The following is a 22022-nucleotide window of genomic DNA, read 5'->3' on the forward strand; positions in this document are numbered from 1 at the left end:
ATAATTTTGTGGGAGCAGCATCTTCAAAAGAATATATAAAATTCAAGGAGAAGGTCCTCAACTATTGCAGAATAAATGTAGGTGGGCAATAAACCACTGAGTCTTTCATATGCATCCCAAAAATTTACAGTTTATTAGGATATAAATTTTACTAGCACCAACAACTTACATAACATTTGCAGATAAAACTGTAAATCAAATTTTACAAGAATTAAATATCACTAGAGAATATTTAGAGAACAATTGTCAAACAACTAGTCCTTTCACATTTCTTTTGTAAACATTACTATATGATGGTCTGAACAATATTGAACACCATTAGCTCAGTTGGGTAGATGGCTGGTTTGTGATGCCAACAGCATGGGTTCAATTCCTGCACTGGCTGAGGTTACTGTGAATGATTCTCCATCTCAATCCCTCCTCTTGCCTAAGGTGTGGTGACCCTCATGTTAAACCACCACCATGGTCACCCAACCTGAAATATTAACTCTGATTTCTCTCCACAAATGCTACCAGAACTGCAATTTCTGTTTTTGCATCACCAGTTGACTCTTTCTAACAAGCCAACAGCCCTATGGACCAGTAGAACCATGGCAACTTTACCTCTTACAAGGATAAGAAATACAAATAGCTTGGTTAAGACCTGCTATTTTGTGAAAATAAAATTAAGTACAGTGCCAATGCACTTTTTGCTCCTAAGATAATAGAATTCAATAAAGATTCAGCAATTGGAAGTTTATGAAAGGACATAGCAAAATTTTCTGACCCTTTACTTTCATTCAATAAGATCAGGGCTGATTACTTCTTCAAGTTCAGTTTCCCTTCCACTCTCAATATACCTTGATTTCCCAGAGACTACAAAGCTTTCTTTCCAACCTTGAATAAACTCATCAATTGGAGCATCTGCGATCTTCTGAAGTACACAATTCCAAAAATTCATATTCCTTCCCATCCAGATCCTAAAGAAGTGAACTCTTCTCCTTGGTCCGTGGCTACGTTCAAGACTACCCAGAAAAAATGAAAACAACTGGCATCTAACCTTTTCAGAAGCTTGCATGTTTCAATGAGGTAAAGTTTCAAACCTTCGAAGTCCATAGATCGCCCAACTTGCTCGGTTTATCATCAGAGGGCAATATTTCACATCAGGAATGAACTTAGTGAACCTCTACTCTACCTCCTCCAAGGCAATGATATGCTTTTATAAGTAGAGACCTAAGCCGCACACAACACTTCAGTTGTCACCAAAGCTCCGTATGAACTGTAGCATAACTTCCACATTTTTGTGCTCAGGTTGTCTTGCTAACATGCCATTTACTCAGCCAATTGCTAGCTGCCCCTACGTATTAATATTGCTTTCCTTGTGCAAGTTTATACCCATGTTTTTCTGAACGTCAACAGTTGATACTTCTATAAAATAAAAACAGATCTACACGTATTAACAAATTGAATGATCTCAAGTGATGCACTCTACACTTCACTTGCCACGTTGTTGACTGACTATCCTCAGAATGAAAATACTTGAACAGGTGGTCTATCTTTCTGCTTGAAGGATTGCAGTAAAAATTGTGGTAAATTTCCAGTGTAACCTTTAGTTATGCGCCAAAACAGTTATTTTGAAAACATTTTAACTTTTAAAACAAACTAAATCAAAAACAACTATGATCCTTTATAATTTAAGGGAAGAGTGTTTTTCATCTATTACAGATGTGATAGATAATTTAAGATACAAAATGAATGCCTTAGATTTATACAATGCTGCTCATGACCACAGCAAAATAGTATAGTTTTCATTCGATAGGTGAGGAAGACAAGCCTTGAATCTACCACAGCCAGAACAGGGATTGAACTGTGCTGTGGATATTAATTTGATCCAATGTGTTATCTGTCTGGTCAACTGAGCTGATCAGCAACACCACTCCTCCAATACAGGGAATGTAGCGACACTGTACATTTATGTATTGCAATGTGATAATGACCAAATAGGTTGATTACGAGATAACAAGGTGTGAAGCTGGCTGAACGCAGCAGGCCAAGCAGCATCAGAGGAGCAGGAAAGCTGACGTTTCGGTCAGCACTCGAAACGTCAGCTTTCCTGCTCCTCTGATGCTGCTTGGCCTGCTGTGTTCATCCAGCTTCACACCATTTTATCTCAGATTCTCCAGCATTGGCAGTTCCAACTATCTCTATAGCGTGATTATGATACTGATTGCAGGACAAAACATTGGCCAGAACAAGTGTGATATGACTTGATCAGTGACTAAAATGGATCTGATGGAATTATGATATGGTGGTGGAGGGGGCAGAAAGAAAAGGGGTAATGTACAGAGAGTGGAGTCAGAAATACAGACAGCATGGGAACATAGAGAGCTGCAGTTGTCTTGGAAACTGAGGGGTGAAGGAAGAAGGTTACAGGATGCAGGAGGTTGAGAGGTGACCTTACAGAGGTTTATAGAATCATGATAGGATTAATGGTAGGAGTCTTTTCCCTAGGATGTGGGATTTCAAGGCTTGGGAGCATATTTTTAAGGTTAGAGAAGAGTAATTTAAGAAACACAGGGGGTAATTTTTTTTAATACAGTGGGTAGTGAATTTGTGTAATGAATTTCCTGAGGAAGTGGTATTGCAGGGTTACAACGTTTAAAAGACACCTAGATAAGTACATGAATAAGAAAGGTTTAGAGGGATATGGGCCAGGAGCAGGCAAGCAGGACTGGTTTATTTTGGGATGATGTTTGGCAATGGTCTGGTTGAATGGAAGGGTTTGTTTCCATGCTGTATGGCTCTTTAACTCTATAACAATGGTGGCAAGATGGGTTTGCTCAAGGTAGAGGGATATATCATAGAATCCCTACAGAGTGGACGCAGGCCATCAGCCCATTGAGTCCACACCAACCCCCTGAAGAGCATCCCACCCAGACCTACCACCTGCCCCACCCTGCATTTTCCACCCTAGACACTATAGGCAATTTAGCATGGCCAATCCACTTAATCTGCACATCTTGCCACTGTGGGAGGAAACCAGAGCACCCAGAGGGTGCTTATTCAGACAGGGAGAGAGAATGTGCAAACTCCAGACACACAGGTGCCCGAGACTGGAATCGAACCGGGTCCCTGGCACTAACCACTGAGCCAGCGTGGTCTAAGGTGAAGTAAGTAGTAAGGTGTGAGACCAATAGGGAGAAAGTTTCTGGTGATGACAGGACAAGGAAACAAAGTTCTCATGGACTGTTAAAAAAAAAATCAGTTACAATTTTGTCAGAGATGGATAAACAATCTGGAGAAACATTACACAGGTGTGGACAGGGCAGCAGCAAAAGATAATCACAATGAGCAGTTTAGGCGTGAGCAAGCAGAAGGTCAAATCTCAGGAAATATTGGGGTTAAGGGAGGGAATGTTTGCTTGGGTAGGTACCAATGTCTTAGGCCCAGTGTTAGCAGGGCTGAGCAACTATACAACAGCAAGGCCAGAATTGGGATGGTAAACATAGTTAATTGAGATGTTGTGTGGTTGAAGAGATAGTGAGGAGAGACAATGAAAATCAGAAGATATAAAGTAAGATTTGTAAAGTGGGTTATACCTTGGAAAACATCACCAAAAGAACCACCTATTTATACAACTGCGATTACTCTTCTCAAAAAGACTAACCCAATGATTAACAAATGCTTTGAATGAAAGTTTGTTCTTCAGTTTAGAAAGATGGTGTTAGCACAATAAGTGTATTTCTCATACATATGTTACAACATAAAACTAACACGGTTGTTTACATTTTATAAATACATGAAGTACAGACAACACAAAATTCAAATATATCATACGGTAATAAATATTCATTGTGCAAATTTCTGTCTACTAAGGGCAATGACTCTTGCTGAGATATAGTTTTGCAAGCAATGGGTGCTTGAGTATCTTCCCTTCATACACATTTTTCAATTATAAGCTGACTGTCAGAAGCTCTTTGAATGTCTTTATCTGTCATCCACATGCATACACTGACTCATAGAAGTGATACAAGTGATAGAAGTGTTGGCTTGGTTATTAGGTAACCAGAATAAGTACAGAAGTTTTGCAAATGGATAGATCCCTGGCTTAATGAAAATAGCATCAGAGGCATGAATCCAGTTGTCCCAGCCCTGAAGCCAGGCTGTGGTAGGTTGTACTTTGCACACTTATGGTTCATACATGTAAATGCACACGTTAAAGTGCAGCTATCTTCAATCAGAGCCCGTTTTCTTTTGAAGCATGTCCAAAACATGACTGGTTTACTTCAGATGTGTCAGGAAAAGGGCTGAATTTACCAGAGTTCTTTGGAGAAGTAGGATACCCTTCAGGAGAGGTACAGAATTCTTTTGGATATAGCTCCAAGACACTATTGGGAGGAGTCAGGTGTCCTTTCGGAGAGGGTCAGCGTCCTTTGGATAAATATTAAACAAATTTGTTGGAGTTGCCAAGCTAATTGTTGCTGTGAAGGGTGTTCTCAAGTAAGTTATCAAGAGATTTAAATCTTCTCTGTAAATATTTGAAGAACTGTCTGAAGTGAAGTGAAATAGTAAGCACTATCTTTTGACATAAACCAGACGATCTTCATTAGACGATTAATGCCGTATGACTGGATTCAAGACTAATCATTATCACAATGGTATGCCAGCTAGTTCATAGTTTGACAGATCTATGTGCTTACAAAGTATATGATCTGAGATTTTATTAAACACAAATACCTATTTTCATAAGGGTTAAGGGAAGTTAAATAAAGTGAAAGTTATTATTGATCAGTTTTTAAAAACTTTTTCATAAATGGATGCTCAAGAATATTATTTATTTTCAGTACGTAGTCTGCCCATTGTTAATACTGGGTGAATTGGCAGGCAGTATGATGGCAGAGGGTGCTTGGCAATACGTTCACACAGGGACTGTAAAGGGCTACAGGAGTAGGTAGGATCAAGGTGTGGCATAGTTTGGCATGAATAAAGATCGAAAAGTGTGTGGAGGAGCTGAGGATTATGGGCTGGAAGGTTTTTTTTGCTTTAATCTTTTATTTAAACACCTGGCTCAAGGTGCTGGAGCACCTGAGCAGGCATTTCGCTTTGTCCACCCCCACACCTCTCATTGCGTGTGTGTCTTTGGACTGTTTGTGGGGGAATCTCCCTTCTGATGAGTGACTCAGAGGATCTATGCAGTGTGCAATTTAGCCACTAAAGTCATGACATAAACAGTTTGATTCCTAGGTCTCTGCTGAGTTTTCTGATGAGATAAAGCAATAACTAAGACACCAAAACAGGCCTTGTGCAGTTTACACAGGGTAAAATCAGCAAGCATCCCCATCTCTGACCAAATTAAAGTGGAACTTGGCAGTGAGGTGGACAATGGTGAAGAACATGTGGCCAGGATTTGAACAAATTGAAGAAGAATCACGTTGGACTAGAAACTCTGTTTCTCTGTCCACAGGTGCTGCCAGGCCTGCTGAATTTCTCCAGCACTTTGCTTTTATTTGGGATTATCTGTTCTTCCCATCATGGGTACACTGCTTGCTGGCATTTGTCATCAAAACTCCTACCCAACAGGTAGCAGAGAGACACTAACATCTATGGAAGTACAGTGCAACAAAGAGAAAACACTTCATATCAAGGAAAACATGGAATAAAATGATCAGAGATGGTAGGAACTGCAGATGCTGGAGAATCTGAGATAACAAGGTGTAGAGCTGGATGAACACAGCAGGTCAAGCAGCATCATTGGAGCAGGAAAGCTGACGTTTCGGGCCTAGACCCTTCTTCAGAGAAAAAAAAAATTCCGACGAGGGGTCTAATAAAATGATCATCCAATTTTAGAAAGTAAACACAATATTATATTTTTTTTTGATATATTTCATCAAAAAAGTCACATTACTTCATGATAAGTTCTGCAATTCCTTAATGTAGTTTCGATTTGGCGTCTGTGGTTTTATTGAGTTTCGAATGTATAGAGGCCATAAGGAGGACGGCGAGTAAAGCTAAGGCAGCACCGAGTCTTGGTGGACCGCACACACTGAATTCTTGAACAATCCCAGAAAACAACGGGGCAAGTATACGTGCAACAGCTGTGACTGATTGTCCGGCTCCTATCATAGTACCTCTGGCCTGTTGCCCACCTTGGCTCAGTTCCATGTCGGTGATGCACACACGGCCAATAGTGGTTGAGAACCCCAAAACAGTTGAGCACAGTAGAACTACCTGTATTGACGATGCAACAGAGTACATCACCATCGTGCAACATGTGAGGATGCCTGAATGTAACAGCAGTAAGATCACTTTGCGATTATAGAGTCCAATGACAGAGCCAGCTATCAAACCTGATAGAGCTCCAATTATTCCACCATAGCTGATGAGATATCCTATTAGTCTGGGTGGTGCGTTAAATCTTTCTTCAACAGCAAGATAAAAATTGCTGTAGTACAGAAGGTTAGCTAGAGCCATAAGGAACCTTACCAGAAAAACATCCCATAGATTAGAATGAATTAGTCCTTTTATATTGTGTCCCACCAACGTACACTGACTCCAGACAGAATTTGATGTTTTGTGTCTTGCTACTCCATTGGCTGTTGTAATCACTGACTTTGTAGAATGATTTTTAACTTTTTCTTTTTGTAAAGTAGCACACTCAGTCTCACAATTCACTTCTGTTGTTAAGTGCAGTTCTTTTGTTGGAGTATACAACCTTGCTTTGTAAGGCAACGTCCAGACAACACCTGTAATAGTAAAACATTGTTAAACAGAAAATCTACACTACACAATGCAATAAAATCTCTGTTAACGGTATTTAACTACAATGTATATGTCTACAGCATTCCCTCAATACCTCTTGGGGTTGGAGACCACAATACAGGTTGGTGGACAAGGAGTGAACATTACAGGAAGGTCAAGGCAAGACAAGGTCAAGGCAGGGAACATCTCTGAGATTCCAAGAATAAAGCTTGATAACAGATTAGGTGACAAGATGGAATGCTCAAAATCAAGCAGTCAACAAAGGCTTGATGGCTCAGGCTTACTCTGAGTCAAACATTGATGAAATCAAAGTAAGTTACTGTGGGAGCAGTTTCAGTCTGTCAACAGTTGCTTTGAGAATGTTCTGGATCATCTGGATCCTAGTATTGATTTGGTTGAGTGAAACACTGCCTGGAAATCAATGATGAAGCTGGAGTGATGGAGCTGAACCTTACGATTAGATTAGATACCCTACAGTGTGGAAACAGGCCCTTCGGCCCAAGAAGCCCACACCGCCCCTTGAAGCATCCCACCCAGACCTATCCCCCTATAACTCACCCACCCCTGAACACTAATGGGCAATTTAGCATGGCCAATCCACTTAACCTGCACATCTTTGGACTGTGGGAGGAAACCGGAGCACCCAGAGGAAACTCACGCGACACGGGGAGAATGTGCAAACTCCACATAGACAGTCGCCTGAGGTGGGAACTGAACCCGGGTCCCTGGTGCTGTGAGGCTGCGGTGCTAACCACTGAGCCACCGTGCCACCCCAAGATAAAAGTGACTTTTTTCTCTGAAGAAGGGTCCCGACCCGAAACGTCAACTTTCCTGTTCCTCTGATGCTGCCTGGCCTGCTGTGTTCCTCCAGCTCCACACTGTGTTATCACTGACTCGAGCATTGGCAGTTCTTAATATTTCACTAAAAGGAGGATTTATTACTTCAAAACTAATGTCTGCTTTCGGCTATTAGAAAACTGACAGCCAGTATATCCTGTTTGTATTGATATTGTTATAAGAAATGTATCATATTTGAATGAACTGTTGATAGAAAACAGATTACAGCTAAGCAAGAAGCTTTTATGGTGATATGGGCTACTCTTCATTGAGGCTTGAATGTCTTTAAGAGCATTGTTGGATGAAAAGGGATGCATCTTTCCTTCTGATGTTTGTAATGAAATCCTTCCAATAGTTCTCATCAAATGTAAAATAGGTTGTCTCTCTCTTTTGGTTTAATAAACTTTGACATTGTTTTTGTAAAAATACATTGACAGCCTCCTGTGACTATGTCCTTCGTGTCAAATACAAAGGGGAAAAAAAAATGTTTGTTTTGCTGAACCAAGTTTCACTCTGGATCAGACTTGTCCAGTATTCCCATCAGCCAGGTTCATAATCTTTTATTTACACATACGCCCTGCCTGCCAATGTAGTTAACTCAGCCACATTAGGGGCATTTAAACAGTCCTTGGATAAGCATATGGATAATGATGTGATAGTGTAGGGGGAGGGGCTTAGATTAGTTCACAGGTTGGCGCAACATCGAGGGCCGAAGGGGCTGTTCTGCGCTGTATTGTTCTATATCGATACAGTTGATTGTGGAAGCTTGGCCAATGTGCCAGCAAATTCCCTACATAGACCCACAGCAAGAGGGAGGAATGTTGATGATTGACCTGAGAGCCAGACTTACTAACGAGCACGGGTGGGATGCTTCAAGGGGCGGTGTGGACTTATTGGGCCAAAGGGCCTGTTTCCACACTGTAGGGAATCTAACACTCAATGAACGTACCCATATTCTGTAGAGGGGACATACCTGCATTTACAAAGAAAATGAAACTGCAAATGAAGGAAGTGGTGTAGAAGCCGCCATCTAGCTCAACCAGATATCCACTAAGTACAGGGCCCAGAATGAAACCCACACTAGAAGCTGCACTAAACCTCCCCATTACATTGGGGCGTTCGTATTCAGGAATCAGGTCTGACAGAAGAGCTTTCGAGATGGATTGAGTGTGTTTGAAAATACCTGAAAGTACAAAACAAAAATCAATTAAAGAAAATGTAAAACAAGGAGATATTAATGCATACACAGTCTATAACACTTGATAATTTTTGCCTCGAACACATCACCCGAGACCCAGCAACACTGCTGGGTGAAGTGTGACTTGGGAACCCAAACAAAATAATGCAACATATTTTAATGCATAGAACACAGTGAATATTCTTGTAATTATTAATCACTTTTGTTACTTCCTTCATGCATCTTAAACACAAGAAGCTAAATTAAATACAATTACCTCAAAAACTGAAGAAAGGAAGAATAACCAATAACTGAATGTAGACTATTATTCAAAATTACCTATTAGCTTTTTCATTTCTAAGAGATGCAGTGGCTTAATAAAGTCTGATATTATCATCTCAGTTTTTTGAAACAATATGATTCTAGATCATCAAGAGGACAGTGTGATGAAAGGGGTGTAATTTAAATGTACTTGTTTAATTTGTTTTATGAGTTTGAATTTTGAACAAATGGCAATGTGGGCCTTGGTCTGTGTGTATGAAGCTATTTAATAATTGACTTGTCAGACTTTCTGGAGTTAAGCTTTTAAATGTGTCAGAGAGCAGATGGCTGGGGTTCCTCCTGGACAGATAATGAGAGCTTGTTTGTATTGCGAAAGTTCTATGATCTGAGAGAGCAAATGCTGAAAACCATTAGCTTTCTTTCAGTTTAGAATTATCAAGGTATGGTTAGCTCAGGTGGCTGGTTTGCAACACAGAGAGATACCAATAGCACAGGTTCAATTCTCGTACCAGCTGAGGTTACTATAAAGATCCCACTTTTCAATCTTGTCCCTCACCTGCAGCATAGTGAACCTCAAGTTAAACAATCATCTATCTGGCATCTTTCTCCTCTGGCACTATGACTACTTGCTTTCAATCAACTCCAGCTCTTCCAGTACAGCTCACAAAACTTGCAGCTATCTGACCAGGTGGAAATCATCTAGCTATGTCTTGTTCCCCCAAAAAAGCAGATCAAATCCAACCAATTATCAGCATTCAACTGCAAGTCAGGGGCTTGGCAAGTATCTCACCTTTCTCTGAGCATATTAGAAAATGCTAATTAATTGACAATAACGACGGAAGTGCAAAAATGTGTCGAGGTCCACGTACACATGCCACTAAAATGTAGAAGTACAAAAAATTACAAAATCGAATGGAATCCTACCCTTCATAAATAGCCAGAATATAAAGAGGAGGAAGCTTTGCTACAGCTATATAAATCAGATCACATACATAAGTCAGATCACATCTGGGCAGTACAGCTCTGGGTACCATAGCTTACTGTGGGAAAATTAGCTTAAATTACAATAGTGACTATATTTCAAAAGTGCTTCATTGGCATTAAAGTTTCAGAATTTTTATCCCAAAAGAATCATTAGTTTTCAGTTGAAAAACAAGACTATATAACAAGACTCACTGATTAAAGATGAATGAAATTCACATCTGCAGAAAAATCACAAGCAATGTGCAATGCATAAAATGAATGCATGACGTCTAATTGAAAACGAATCTCATTCCTATCACAAGGTGCTACAAAATAGACATTAAAAACATTTTTTACAGAAGCAGGCAGCTCAAAAACACTCTTCCTCCCACCCTAAAGGTAGTGAGACTCACTTGTAGGTTAATAAGTCAAGTGCTATTTTCAAACTGTTCAGGTTATATGCTTACCAGTGGGAATCCTAGCCAGTATTAGCAAAGGGATGCTACTAGAGATGCCAAGTAGACCGTAGCTAAATCCACAAAGTACGAGTGTAATTAATAATACTTTCTGTCTTCCTGCAACATCGCTCCAAGAACCCTAGACAAAAGAAAAAAGTTTAACTGCTTGTAATTTTAATTACTATCCCTTACTTTAACCATGATGATATCCAACTTTGGATATGGCTTCACACAGTAAAGAATCCAAACTCCTGTTGCCAAAATCACTGTATGGCTATTTCACTGGTAGGAGTTCATGCTATACAAATGTCAGTCAATGACATATCCTTAAGACAGAATCTATCATCTTCCACCACTAACACACAATGGCAGCAATGTATAACATCCACAAGATGCACATTAGTAACTCACCAATACTCCTTAATTTACCAATACTCCTAATCTGTGGTGTCTGCCACCTAGAAGGACACAGGGCAGCAAATGAGTGCGAACACCACAGGATACCCTGACTTGAAACTGTATCACTGTTCATTCACTGTCATTGGGTCAACATTCTGTAAATCCCTTCCTATCACCACATGGACTGCATCGGTTCAAAAAGGAATATCATTACCAACTTCTCAAGGATAAGGAGGGATAGGCAATTGGATGTTGCCTAGCCGATGATGCCCAGAACCCATGAATAGATAAACTAAGAAAGGAGCTCTTTGTGTCATCATGGAGAAAAGATGGCAGCACTTTATAGGAACACTAAGTAGGAACAACAAAAGTATTACTGTCCAAATTTCTTAGCTGGCAATGGTTAACAAAAAGTGTCCTAAATATATTTTTCAGCAATTCACCTTCATCTCTCTAATACAAGTATAAAGATTATGGTTCCATTAGACCGAAGACAACAGTGTGCCAAACCTAGATAATTGGAGCCCTCTGCTGGTTCACCGAGAGTTTTCATTATCTAAAAGCAGAATGGCTATGCTAAAAACACTGAAATGGAACAGTCAACAAAAACAGCAGTTGGCAATTCTATCATAATTTTTGCATCAGTAGAAACATTTTGCCAGTTGTAAGCAATGCGGTTGACTCTTAACTGCCCTCAGGGTAATTAGGGATAGGGAATAAACACTGGCCTAGGCATTAATGTCTTCATTCCTTGAATGAATAAAGATGCAGCGCTACCTTGTTTGCCAATTTAGTTCTAAAAATAGAAAGCCATATATATGATTAGTTCCATCCCATATTGGGCAAACTTTAGATTGTACACCATGTTGCTCAGACGAAATTACAGCACTTCTTAAACAAAAGCTACACAACCGGAGTCTGTTGCTTCTGACATTCACAGCCTCCATATAGAGTTAGATAATTTAAAGTATGAATCAAAAGAAGGTTATGCTAAACCTGTGCAGAACACTGGTTCAGACTCAACTGGAGTACTGCATTCAGTTCTGGGCATCACATTTTGGTAAGGGCGTGAAGGCAACTGAAAAGGTACAATAAAGGTTCACGAGAATAATCCAATAAACTTTTGTTACGTAGATGGATTAGTGAAGTTGGGACTGCTCTCTTTGGTGAATAAAGGTTAACAGGAAATTTGAGGGAAGTATTCAAGTTCATGAAGGGTCTGAGCAGAGTCGATAGGGAGAAACTGTTCTCATTAAAGACAAGAGGGCAGCACAGTCAGTACAGCCAGTGAAACCTCAAGATCAGCTCCTGATAAACATCCAGGGAAAACCTCGGAAGACAGACACCATCCAGTGACTAGCAAAGTAGCATTGCAGAAAGAAAATTCAGTGCAACGTGCAGACCTGGATTCCACCTTGCCACTTCCAAAAGCATTTGAAAACATTGCATAACCACAACAAGTAAAACAAAAATGACAAAATCAGAGAAAGTTATTTACATATTATTGAAATGACAGGAATCAAAAGATTGGGTCAATATATTGCTGCATGTAGTGGGCGCCATTGTGGGCAAGCTGAGGAGGCCTATGAGGAGCACCTAATCAGTGCTTTTGATTCTTTAGTTTTTACACAGCGTTAAGCAAATGTCTGGGAAAGACACTGACTGCTTTATTATGATCTCGACTGTTGGGCAATAATTACAATTACACAATTTTGAGAAGATTTGTAGCTCAGGTTGATGTTCTGGATGTGAGTTTGCTCGCTGAGCTGGAAGGTTAGTTTTCAGACATTTCGTCACCATTCTAGGTAACATCATCAGTGAGCCTCCGACGAAGCGCTGGTGTTATGTCCCGCTTTCTATTTATCTGTTTAGGTTTCCTTGGGTTGGTGATGTCATTTCCTGTTCTTTTTCTCAGGGGATGGTAGATTGGCTCCAAATCAATGTGTTTGTTGATGGAGTTCCAGTTGGAATGCCATGCTTCTAGGAATTCTCGTGCGTGTCTCTGTTTGGCTTGTCCTAGGATGGATGTGTTGTCCCAATCAAAGTGGTGTCCTTCCTCATGTGTATGTAAGGATACGAGTGATAGTGGGTCATGTCGTTTTGTGGCTAGTTGATGTTCGTGTATCCTGGTGGCTAGCTTTCTGCCTGTTTGTCCAATGTAGTGTTTGTCACAGTTCTTGCAAGGTATTTTGTAGATGACGCTCGTTTTGCTTGTTGTCTGTATAGGGTCTTTTAAGTTCATTAGCTGCTGTTTTAGTGTGTTGGTGGGTTTGTGGTCTACCCTGATGCCAAGAGGCATCACACAAACCCACTCAAACCCACACAAACCCACAAACACACTAAAACAGCAGCTAATGAACTTAAAAGACCCTATACTGACAACAAGCAAAACGAATGCCATGTACAAAATACCTTGCAAGAACTGTGACAAACACTACATTGGACAGACAGGCAGAAAGCTAGCTACCAGGACACATGAACATCAACTAGCCACAAAACGACATGACCCACTATCACTCGTATCCTTACATACAGATGAGGAAGGACACCACTTTGCTTGGGACAACACATCCATCCTAGGACAAGCCAAACAGAGACACGCATGAGAATTCCTAGAAGCATGGCATTCCAACCAGAATTCCATCAACAAACACATTGACTTGGAACCAATCTACCATCCCCTGAGAAAAAGAACAGGAAATGACATCACCAACACAGGAAACGACATCACCAACCCAAGGAAACCTAACCAGATAAATAGAAAGCCGGGCATAGCACCATCACTTCGTTGGAGGCTCACTGATGATGTTACCTAGAATGGTGACGAAACGTCTGAAAACTAACCTTCCAGCTCAGCGAGCAAACTCACATCCACAATTACACAATGCTAAAAGACAACTCAGGGACAGCACAGTGGTCAGAGGTTTTGACAAAACTCTCTTGGACTTCGTATAATCTAAGCAGACCTAATGTCAATGGTCGAGGCAGGCTGAGATCCAAAAACAGAAGCAAGTCTTAAAGGGGACAGAAACAAATCCTTTGGCTACAGAAATGCAAGTTTGTCTGAATAGCACCCAGGGAAGATCGAGACAGCATGCCAGATATCAGCTTGTCGTGTTGTCACTAAGTTGGGAAAAAGGCCCAGCAGCTCAAAGAATGCACTGCTAAATCACATGAATTTGGGAAATTCAATCATTTTGATCAGAATGTCACTCCAAGGAATTTTTATCCTCAAAAGCAGAGGGAAAAGCCACCAAAGATCATCATCCAAGAAATTAAAGAACCAGCAAATAAAGCAATGATCTTCCTTGAAGATACTAAGGGGAAGAAAAAGTAAATACTAGTCTTAATATAGAGGTCAATGAATACCCTAGTAATTTCAAAACTTACAAAAGAGCAGTACATGATGCACACTCAAATGAGATCGAATGGCTGAATCAAATTCGACTGTAACCTTCGTTAATTCAACTAAAGTTCCAAATGAGATAAACTTAAAAAGAAAGGTCTGATAACAGCAAATATTTGGGGTATGGTGCAGGAGCTTTGAAACACTATCTGTAATCCAGGACCAAGAACATTCTCCACTGAGCATAAAGGCTTGAATGGATATGAAACTGGTTTACAAGGTTAGAATTAGAATTAGATTTATTGTCATGAGTATTAAAGTACAGGAATACAGGAGTACAGTGAAAAGTATACAAAGTCACCATTTTCCAGTACCAGTTCAGATATTTAAAAAAAACTAATGCAGAAATAAAAGGCAAGATTGAAGAAAGAAACCAAAACTTTGACTTGATATAAATCCCCAAAAACTGTTTAAAAGCTTGGACTGACCCTGAAAGTGCTCTAATACATCACTGTCAGAGTGGATACAAAATCCATTTTTCTGTTCACAACCAGGGAAGCCGCACATCTTCTCCTGACAATGGTCAGAACTCAGAAGTAAAATATAAACAATGTTGCATTAAAGGGTTATTTTGCCTGTGACCAGATCTACCAGTTTTCTGACGTAATGGCATCCATCCTCAACCAGAAATCCTGAATGGACAATCCATCCTCGCCTCAACCAGAGGTCCCCAGCATGCCAGACCTAAATCAAAATCAATTCACACCACGTGATATAAAAAAATGGCTGAGGGGGTGTAGTAAGTGGCAATAAGTAGGAGGCTTCTACCTCCATGTTTCACCTGTGCTGTGGGATTTCAACTCCTTTGCAACCATCTACCATATACTTATTAGAAGGAATCCATAGAGTCACAGAATCCCTACAGTGTGGAAGGAGGCCATTCAGCCCATCAAGTCCACCCCGACACTCCAAAGATCATCCCAACCAGACCCACTCCAACCCACCTTCCCCAATCCCATCTCCATATCCCCGCATTTCCCATGGCTAATCAGACTAGACTATGTATCCCTGGACACGATCGGCAACTTGACATGGCCAATCCACCTAACCTGCACACCTATGGTCTGTAGGAGGAAACTGGAGCACCCGGAGAAAACGTGCAAACTCCACACAGTCGCCCGAGAGTGGAATCAAACCTAGGTCCCTGGCAATGTAAGGCAGGAGTGCTAACCACTGGGTCACTGTGCTGCCCCATGGCCCAATAAAAACAAAACATGACCGAAGAGTCAGCATAGTGCTCCAAAACTCTACAACATACAGGCTTCAGGCCTGTCAACAATCAATGCCAGTGAAGATAATAATCAGGACACCATAGGGGATTTGGGGATGTGAGAGAATGTGGTGGATTGAAAGATATAGGGACAGCCCCTCTATAAGACTGTGTACAGCTGCTTTTGCACCCATAGAGGTCTGTCTGCAATTCTGCCCAGAGCTTTGCGTTGAGGCTGTACAAGTAAGCAACTAAACAGATCTCAGTCACCCGCCCCACCTTGCCTGTAGGGAACCAGAAGGAAGATTAGCAAAGCTTTGCCAAGCTCCAATCACAAGCCCCAGCAGAGTTTAACTAATTAAAAATTGCAAATAGGCTGGTAACACTGCCATGACCAACCAACCCCACCTCTCGACCCCACTAACATTTTAACACTGGGAAAATGGCCTAGGGAAGAGTTCACACTTGGCAATTTGTACCTTCTAATGGGCTGAGTGCCAATCAAATTCTGATTTTGATTTGATTTATTATTGTCACATATACTAAGATATAGTGAAATGTATTGTTTTGTGTGCTATTCAGGCAGATCATACGTTACATTAGTACATCAGGGTAATAGATCAGAATGCAGAGTGCAGTATTACAGCTTCAGAGAACGTGCAGAGATAAATCAACTATAATATTGAGAGGTCTGTTGAGAAGTCCGATAACTGTGGGAAAAAGCTGTTCTTTAATTTATTGATATGTGTTTTCAAACTTCTGTAACCAGAGTGGGGGCGGTCGTTGATTATATTGGCTGCTTTTCCAAGGCAGTGAGAAGTATAGAATGGGTCAATAGATGGGAGGCTGGGTTGTACGATGAACTGGGCTATATTCACAACTCTCTGTAATTTCATGTGTTCTTGGGCAGAGCAGTTGCTATGACTCCAAGATGGTGTGTTACTTCCTCAGTTCCAAGTTGAAAGATGTCACAAAGCTTCTGCAGGGGGTTCTTGGAGAAAGGTGATCAGCCAGAGGCTGTCATCCACATAATTGATTTTTGGTTGTTTGGTTTATTCTTTTCCTTTTAATGCAAGCTGTTTTCCGCAAAGTCCAAAGCTCAAAAATCCAAAGACTTTTCAATTATGTGGATGGTTTTTCATTACTTTTATTTTCATTCTTTTATCAATTTAGTTTGAAGCTGTGAACTTGAAAGTGTGAGCTGAAGATGAGCTTTGGACTTTGCGAAAGCAGCTTGCGTTAAAAGGAAAAGTATAAACCAAACAAGTTTTTGCTTGTTTGTGAGGCCAGCCTGGAAGTTAAATTGCAGGCTGATTCTTCATTAAAAGGGTTCCAATAGACATGGGAAGAGCAATGCATTTAAACAGATAGTATAATTTAGCTATTAACAACGTTAGTACCTGGGAACTGGTTTCAGCAAGTCTGGGAGAGACCTATATTCAAACAGATGGCATATGTTAAATGGTGAATGAGGCCATGGGAAAAGGTAGTTAATCTGTCAGGGAGAGGAGCAGAGTTGGAATTTATTTGGTACTGTGTTTTCTGGGGAGAAGGGTTTTGGCCGGCGATGAAACTCCCTGTTTAACCTCCCTTGACAGTTTTTGGAAGCTTCAAGAGTGGTTGCTGAGTTAGAAGTATTATCACCTTTAGCTGAGTGAAATGAAAAGGTGACTCTGATCAACATCTCAAAAAAACGGTCCACATCAATGCCAATGAAACAACACATCACTAAAAACATTTCAGTAATCTAACCAGTTTTGTCTTTTTTTAACTCATCCTTTAACTGTGTTTGATCATCTGTTTGTCTTTTGTGCGAGTGAGAGCTGAAAACAAATGTTTCTGAGTTAATGCATAGACATTAATTAGATTACTGTGTTGTTTAATTTTTTTTCTCCACCAAAGTTATTATATCTCTACTAAATTGCTAACCTTCTGTTCAATATTCAAAAACAGTGTCAAAGTCTGAGATTGATTATTAAAAAGTCCGGTTAGCAACCATTGATGTAACTAGTGAGGGTCTTTGAAAGTTTTAATTTTATTGTGTTACGAATACAGAGGTAGAAAGGTTGATTTGGTTTGGTCATCTGTCTCCATGTTGTAGCATTATTGTGGGCTCGAGTCCTGGATCTTGAAATGCAGACAATGCAGGTCTGAAATTGGACTTTAGTACTTGGACCTAATAATCAGACATCAGGTTTGTAACCAGATTTAAGAAATCCTTTAAAGGTTTTTGAACTTGTCAGATGTTTCCCTTCTACAGTTACAGGGTTAGACTACAGGGAAACTAGCAGATTAGCCAGCAGATTGGAAATAAAGTTGCCATAAAAAGCTAAGAAGGCAAACATTATAGATTAAGTAATGAAACAGTTGGGTTTAGTGGAAAAACAGGGGCCAAGTGGTACAGATAGTACATCGGATACATCGATGAAGCTCAAGTTCTCTGAATGTAGGAGGTTAAGGGGTGATCAGATCGAAGTCTTCAAGTCATTAACATTAACTTCAAGGAAAGACCGGGTAGATCAAGATAAATTATTTCCACTGGTTGACGGTTCGAGAACCAAGGGGCATTGTCTGAGAATTAAGTTCAGGAGATAGTTTAGAAAACATTCCTAACGCAAAGGGTGGCAGATATTGGGAAAACTCTTCCACAAATGGCAGAATCAGTTTATTTAAAATCGGCAATTGATACATTTTTGTTAAGCAAGGGTATTAAGGGATATGGGTCAAAGGCAGGTATATGGAGCTAGACCACAGATTGGCTACGAGCACATTGAACGGTCGAACAGATTTGACGGCTAAATGGCCTGAATGATCCTATGAGTTGCAATTCGGGAAAATGGAAATGGGATAATGGGAGATGGAATTCCCAAAGGGAGAAAAAGTGTAGGAGAGAAAGAATAGGAATTTAAATTACCCCAGCATTTTCCACAAAATAAACCTGATGTTTTGGAAAACATGGAAGAGGATGGTTCCAGTCATAACCCACGATTTAGACAGGAAATGTTTAGGGTTGCACAGGATTTGCCAAAGTTTGAAGAAAAGGATGTGGAAGCATTTTCCATGTCATTTGAGAAGATAGCAACACAAATGAGGTGGCCAAACGCAGATCCGAACATGCCAATGCAAATTAATTGATAAAGCACAAGAAATTGATGCATCCCCATCAAAGGAATATTCTAGGGATTATGATGAGGTGAGGAGGGTAATTCTAAGTGCATATGAGTTGACATGAGGAGCATTCAGGCAGCAGTTTGTTTTAATGGACCATGATCTCCTGAGATTTGTGGAATGAAGTAAGGGTCCATGATAGCTCAGAGTGAGTTTAAATCTGCAGCAGTTTAACATAAAAATTGTATATATTTCTGGTAAAGAAAATGGGATTGTTGATGCATTATCCCAAATGTAAATTGTTGCAAATTTAAGAATGTGACCAGGAAAGTTCAATAGTCATTAATAATCCGGTGGGATCAAGAAGGAATAGCTGGGAGTTCTGCATTTTGTTTGTCACTTAAATGTTACTAACTTTGTCTTAAATACATTTGTTATAAAATGGCATTTCATGTTTTGAGGGTGGAGACATGTTCAGCATTTTCGTCCATATTTGAAACGAGGCTGTAATTAGATCAGCAGCTGAGTGGCCCTCTGGGCATCACTGAGCAGGTTACTGCTGAGCATGTGCTACTTGATAGCACTGTCGATGACACTTTCCATCATTTTACTGATGATCAGGAGTAGACTGATGAGGTGGTAGCTGACAAGGTTAGAATTGTCTTGCTTTATTGTGAATAGGACATATCTTGGCAGTTTTCCACATTGTTAGGTAATGGAACAGTTTGGCTAGTAGTGCTCAATATCTTTGTTGGAATATTGTCAGGACTCATTGCCCTTGTAGCATTCATTGTTTTCAGATTTTTCTTAATATCACATGCAGCGAACAGAATTGCTGGATACTGGCATCTGGGGACCACTGGGGAGGATTAAAATTTTTAGAATGCTTTTGATAAGGCCCTCTACATCAGGTTGCTTAGCAAAATTAAATGGAATAGGAGGTAATGTACTGGTGGGGATTAATGATTGACCTCACAGGGAGAAAACAAGAGTAGGAATAAACAAGTCATTGTGACAGGCAGGTGGTGTCTAGTGGTGTATTGAAAGGGTCAATATTTTGGCTGCAGGTGTTCATAACTTATATCAATGATTTACAACCAAATTTTCAAGTTTTTTGATGGCATAAAACTAGATGGAAATATCTAATACAGCGAAGATGCAGAGCTGCTTGAAGAGGATTGGACAGACATTGAGTGTGTGGGAAAGAAGATAATGTGGAAAAAGTGAAGTTTTCCACTTTGGAAGGAAGAACAGATGCAGGATATTCGTTAAATACTAAGGGATTAAAAAATGTAGACGCACAAGGTGAGCTGGCATCTTCCCATTAATAAATCACTTAAGGTTAACGTGCAGGTGCAGCAGGCGATGGAAAGTTGGCTTCATCATTAGAGGATTTGAGAACAGAAGTAGCAAACTCTTACTCCAGTTGTATAAGAACTTGGTTAGACTGTATGTACAGTACAGTATGTGGTTCTGGTTTCCTTATGTCCGAAAAAATATTACTGTCAAGTATAATCGACGTTCACCAGAATTATTCCTGGGATGGTTGGGACAGACTTATTTACAGGCATTAGGGAAAGTGGGTTTGCATTCTGTAGAATTTTGAAAAATGAGAGGCGATCTCATCGAAATCTACAAAATACAGCATAATATGTTTCCCCAGGTATGGAGGGTCTAGGATAATTTAAAATAAGCGGAAAGCCACTTACGACCAAGATGAGGAGAAATTTCTTTGCACTCGGTTGTGAATCCTTAGAATTCTCTACCATGGATGGTTGTGGACAATCAGTCATTCAGTATGTTTACAGATCGACAGCTCTAAACACCGATGGCAAAGGTGAATAACAATAGTGAGAGGAAAAGGAATTGAAGTGGATGTTTAGTTATGATCACATTGAATAGTAGGGTGGCCCAACAAGCTGAATGGCCTATTCCTGCACCTATGTTCCTTTTATAGAACAGTGCACATTAATTCCGATAATAGCGTGACATTTTGAAAGCAATTCTTTCCCAAATTTACAGTTACTTTAGCTTTAAGCGTAGCAGCGGTTTTATTCTCATTCCCAATTGGAAATCAGTTCTATTCTATTTAAGGATACGTGTCACACTGAATCAAATGATTTATTTCAGCGGGACAAATTTCAAACATTGCTTCAAACAGCTGCTTGCTGACACACCACAAAGAGACAGAACATGTGGTGTTATCGATTCCTGATGAATTAATATGTTCACGACATGCATTTCTTCCTTGAAGGAATTCAAAAACTACAGTTTTGCTCTGGTAAACACAGTTGCAGCCACGAGAAACTCAATGAATAATCTAATTGCACGAAATATTGGGTGAAAACATACTAAATGAAATATGTCTGAAATATAACCAAAACAAATTCTGACATTCTAGCACAAAGATGTGAATAATTGGTGTACCAGCTGATGTTTCTGGACATCAACACTATGATTTATTCTCATTTGCTTGAAACAAATAACATTATATTATGATCAGTAATATCATTTTCAAATATTGTGAAAAGTCACAATTACAGCACAGGCTCCAATGCAGTCCTATGGTAGCTTGTGGATTTCATATAAAATTTATATTAATGGGCTGATTCATTGGTGTTTTGAGCAATGTTTTGTTACTTGTGAACAAAAATGTTCAAAATCAAAAAGAGCTTAGTGAATAGAATGCCACTTTATAATTCTACACAGAGTTCTTCAAAGCACACATGTACTGAGACTGTGGCATGGTACAGTGCAACACTGAGCAGTACTATGCCAAGGTCACTCTGTGGACTATGCCAGGCTATCCGGCAACCATGAGGAAAGCATTCAACTTGCAACAACAGGTTTATATTCAGCCAAGGTTTACTTTTAACACTAACCAGTCACCTCTACGCATGCAGGTTGGGCCATGATTGAACTGAACATGAACATTTAACAGGTTGGTGATACTTCCACATAAATACGTAATTATCATTTGGTGAGATATTAAGGGCTTTCAAAACCATTCGCAACCTTAGGAAAAGGGAGAAGCGATATGGCAAGGAAAAGACATTTGACTTAATGAATAATAAAATCAACTTTGTATGGAAAGTTTTGTTTGACTGAGAAGACAAAATTGTTCAAATTCTCCAAAATGGCTATCACTATTTTAAAACCTATAAAAATAACTGATATATGATACTTACAATTACAGTACTGGAAAGCAGCTGCAGCAATCCATATACAGAACCTGTAATAAAAATGCATCCACTCAGTTTTAATGCGATATACTATTACTTGGCTGTTGATGGCTATTGTCAAACCCTAATAACTACGAGGTAAGAAAGTGGGAATTAGGAGCAAGGCCGCTGGGATGTTGAAGCCCTATTGCAGTTAGAAGCGGGATTTGACATAATTTTTTGAAATGTTTCCAGGCTAATTTAAGAGTTTGGAATGTAGCAA

General features: G+C 39.9%; 1 protein-coding gene across 2 annotated transcripts in view; it reads right to left on the bottom strand.

Moving 5' to 3' along the window:
- Nucleotides 1-2118: 2118 nt before the first annotated feature.
- mfsd9 (major facilitator superfamily domain containing 9) overlaps nt 2119-22022 on the bottom strand; it is a 38303-nt gene continuing 18399 nt past the window's right edge. Inside the window, exons 2-6 of one of the 2 annotated variants that reach the window (XM_048532844.2) lie at nt 21767-21810; nt 20288-20396; nt 10465-10594; nt 8549-8758; nt 2119-6722 (exon numbers count right to left, since the gene is read on the bottom strand). In XM_048532844.2, coding sequence (XP_048388801.1) covers nt 5908-6722; nt 8549-8758; nt 10465-10594; nt 20288-20371 — 1239 coding nt within the window. In that variant the 5' untranslated portion in view covers nt 20372-20396; nt 21767-21810 and the 3' untranslated portion in view covers nt 2119-5907. The remainder of the gene's footprint in view (nt 6723-8548; nt 8759-10464; nt 10595-20287; nt 20397-21766; nt 21811-22022) is intronic. The other variant, XM_048532843.2, reaches the window with a different exon arrangement.

This window comes from Stegostoma tigrinum, chromosome 6 (genome assembly GCF_030684315.1).
Source record: "Stegostoma tigrinum isolate sSteTig4 chromosome 6, sSteTig4.hap1, whole genome shotgun sequence".
Taxonomy (NCBI): domain Eukaryota; kingdom Metazoa; phylum Chordata; class Chondrichthyes; order Orectolobiformes; family Stegostomatidae; genus Stegostoma; species Stegostoma tigrinum.